Source organism: Chaetodon trifascialis, chromosome 18 (genome assembly GCF_039877785.1).
Source record: "Chaetodon trifascialis isolate fChaTrf1 chromosome 18, fChaTrf1.hap1, whole genome shotgun sequence".
NCBI classification, from domain to species: Eukaryota; Metazoa; Chordata; class Actinopteri; order Chaetodontiformes; family Chaetodontidae; genus Chaetodon; species Chaetodon trifascialis.
The window spans coordinates 14046798-14050582 of record NC_092073.1 but is presented as its reverse complement, the minus strand read 5'-3'; the positions used below and the strand labels follow the sequence as shown (position 1 = coordinate 14050582).

General features: G+C 41.5%; 1 protein-coding gene across 1 annotated transcript; it reads right to left on the bottom strand.

Moving 5' to 3' along the window:
* Window positions 1-3141: 3141 nt before the first annotated feature.
* LOC139347006 (musculin) lies at window positions 3142-3555 on the bottom strand. Its single transcript, XM_070986423.1, has one exon. It carries the CDS (start codon window positions 3553-3555, stop codon window positions 3142-3144), a length of 414 nt encoding a protein of 137 aa, XP_070842524.1.
* Window positions 3556-3785: the final 230 nt, after the last annotated feature.

The following is a 3785-nucleotide window of genomic DNA, read 5'->3' as shown; positions in this document are numbered from 1 at the left end:
AGACACCATTCGTTTTGTCTGATTTATAATTATTTTCACCTGTGCTTTTCCTACTCTGACAAAATGTCCACTGATGTCTTTGTTTAGTAGCTCATCTTACTATTTATGCTGTCTAATATTTAAACTTGAACACTTATTTTCTTAAAATAAGTCAATATTCTGCCAGCAGTGTAAGATTAGTCCATTAGTAAGTCAATTTGTGGACTTTTGTTACTTGTTTAAGGCAAAGTTATTGATAAGTGATGGATTCAATGATTTTTTTGGACAGCTGCTTTATGTTTTATGGGATTAACACTCTGCTAAGTGCAGTGATGGAATGTAATTAAGCACATTTACTCTTAAGTAATGCACTTAAGCGCAAATTCGAGGTACATGTACTTGAGTATTTCCATTTTATGCAGCTTTATAGTTTTACTTCAGTACATCCCAGATACAAATCTTGTACTTTTCCCTCCACGCTGCACTTGTCTGACAGCTTTACTTACTTCACAGATTACAATTTTTACTGCAATCACTACTTTTTGAATGGTTTTGAATGCAGGACCTTTACTTATACTGCTCTATTTTCACACTGTGTTATTATTACTGTAACTGAAGTCCAGGATGTTAATAGTTTCATAAACAATGATGCTGATTTGCAGATATACACTAAGTAGTGCACAGATAGGACTGTAGGTGTAACTCAGAAAATAAGGAAGTGATTTTCATTATCAATTTCTCCATTAAGGGTTGTACTCTGCAGAGTGAGTACATGATCGTGGCTTCAGGTTTCTTGTTCTGCTCAACTGAATGTGACCACTAGATGCCACTCATGTAACATCACAAACTACACGAGCTGCCACGAAACTTGCCACAGCAACACATTTTTATCTCAGCAGCGTTGCCGTTGTCACTCCAGCCAGCATTGCCATAAATCAAGACAAACATTCAGTAGTTTTATTTGTGAAACACAAAAGCCTCGCTCCCGCAGAGCTGAGATCAGCTCGCTGCAGGATGCTCGGGCCCAAGCATCCTCATTTTGTTGACATGCCATGCTTTGATTAATGGCACCTCATTTTCAGTGCAGTCAAGATGTACGTCGGACATTTACAAGTGGCTTTCCCTTGGTGCCACATTTGAAGTTGATGGTGCAAGAACAGAGGCAGACTGAGTGTGAGAAGGCAGCTCATTAGCTGCGCGGGTCCAGCAAGAGTGGCTGGTTTCTCCCAGGGGAGCAGTTCAGAATTCTGGGAAACTCACCAACACGCCAACAGCTGCGATTCTGCATGAACCTGATGAAAAGTCTTCCTCTTTCTCCTCTGTCTTTATTTCTCTCTTCATCTCGTGTCATTCTGTCCCACCAGAATGCCCTGGATCTCCATCCATCTGTACTCACATCATTTTGGGTTTTAACTGCATATTGAAGGCCCCGTAGATTAAGAGATCAGTGTCATCCATTCTGTCTCTGTCGACTAAGTGTGAATGTGCATGAGCATGTGAACTTCTGCTTCTCCCTGAACTTTTGACCAATGCTTTGTAAAGTTTTTTTTTTTTTTTTTTCTTTTTGTTTTGACTCCAGTATGAACAACTGCATTCTGCCTGATGACCTGGCTCAAGATCTCTGGAGTCCTGCTGGCAGATACGAGTTGTGTTCTGAATACATGATGGTGTGTGTGGTGGGAAGAGCACTGTCCAGTGAACAAGCTTTATGGTGGGTACAGTTGCATCTGCATCGTATCAAATTTCATTTTTCCCAGCAAGGAAAATTAATAAAAGATGTCTAAAAGTCTAAAGAAACACAACATATGTTCATTGTTTTGGGGAATATTTGGACAAGTGTGCTATGTGTTGATTGACTGTGACAGAATACAATCGAACCAAACCCATTTTTTCAAATAAAACATCATTCTGAGAACAGTTTTCATGACTATCTTAAATGCACTTGGAGTTTGGTTACATGCATAAATAGCAGAAGTATCACACATCTGCTTCTCACAGTGCTGCAGCTGCTGGCCACCACTATAGATTCATCTGCTACAGACATATCATTTAAACCATCAGGATTCATGGATTTGCATTTACTGTGCAGGTCACATGACAGCTTGTGCTACGTGTCTCAACACTGAGTTTCAATACATGAAATAAACCCACAATGAGATGCTGTTATATGTCAGATATTATCATTTTTTGATGCAACACAAGGAGAGAAGACAGCTGTTCTTAGTAAAATTTTATCTGAAATGCAAAAATATTAAAGGACAAACACAATCATCACAAATCACATACACAATAAATACTGTAGCTCTAAACTGTAGTAGAATCCTGCTACACATTTTAGCTTGATGAATGCAGTGCAGTCAAGTCAAAGTAACAAAACAGACAGTGTTTTTGAACTGTGAGTCGATTTTGTGAAATGCAGTCTTAAACCTGTCAAAAGCACCCGAATCTATACCGATAAGTTGGGCTGAAGTTTGTACAATCCAGACATTAAATCCAATATAAATGATCTTACACACAGTGTAAACATGCCATAATACTACAGTAATTACAGCAAACATGCACACAAGAAAATATATGTGAAAACAAACAGGGATTACTGTCTTTATTGTTCTAACTGACATGCTCTGAAATACACAATCCAGGGTGTGTTAAAGGTTGAGTTCAGGACACACAGAGAGAGACTGAAGCACAGGTACACAGATAGTTTTCCAAAGATAGGCACTGGACAGCAGGAGTCATCGTTTCTTATTGTCTGCAGGCTCCACGAGAACCAAAGGTGGTGTATGAGGAAGGGAGTCCTATGCTGTTGCTCCACATAGTCTGACAGTGGATGAGATGTCTTGGCTGTCCTCTGATCGGCCTGTCATCATAAACGGCCAGGTCTGTTAAAGCAAAACACAAGGTTTAACAGTCAAGGAACACATCCAACGCTTTAACTGTAAGTCTTTGATGAAGAGATCCCCATTTTTAGAATGAGTCTGCAGAAATAACAGTGATATTATGAGAATGTTATAGTGACTAATTACATTATAAGGTCACTATATAATTCAAATCTCTAAACTTTCGAAGTTGTTTTGCATTTTGTTGATGTGATTTATTAAAAGTACATTCTGAGATCTTTCACTTTAAAACTTATTTTCGGTTGTTTGGAAAGTTAGAACTTCATACCAGATTGACTGGGTGCGCAAAGCGGTTCTCGAAGCGGTCATCCTGCAGGAGCTGTCTCAGGTGAGAGATGTAGCTCGAGGCGAGTCGAAGCGTGTCCAGTTTGGACAGCTTGGTGTCCGCTGGTACCCAGGGCAGGCTGGTTTTTAGCCTGGAGAAAGCTTTGCTCAGCACTCTCATCCGCGCTCTCTCCCTGGCGTTGGCCGCGTTCCTCTGTGACTGGCGCGCTTCCTTCTGGTGCGCCTTGGAGAGTCTGCGCTCATGCTGGATCCTCTCCTCCACACCGTCATCGTCCAACTCCTCGTCAGAATAGCGGCTGGGATTGTAGCAGGTAGTCTTTCGCACGGTGGCAGTCCTTCTGTGACACGTCTCGTAGTCCTCAGCATCACTTGCAGCAGAGCCAGTGGACATGGCTGCTCCACCTGTGCCTCGGAGGCGGGCAGGAAAGGCACTTTGGTGACAGCAGTGACTGGAAATCCAGACTCTCAGCTTGGTAATTTTTTTTCGGAAACGACACCAGCTTGCAAGTCAGCAGACTCCCACCACTTTTAACTTCCCATTTGGTAACCCTACAACTTCTTTCGCCCTGAAATGTCACCACTTGACAATGCTACAGTTCCCACTGCTTGAGGTCAAGGCTG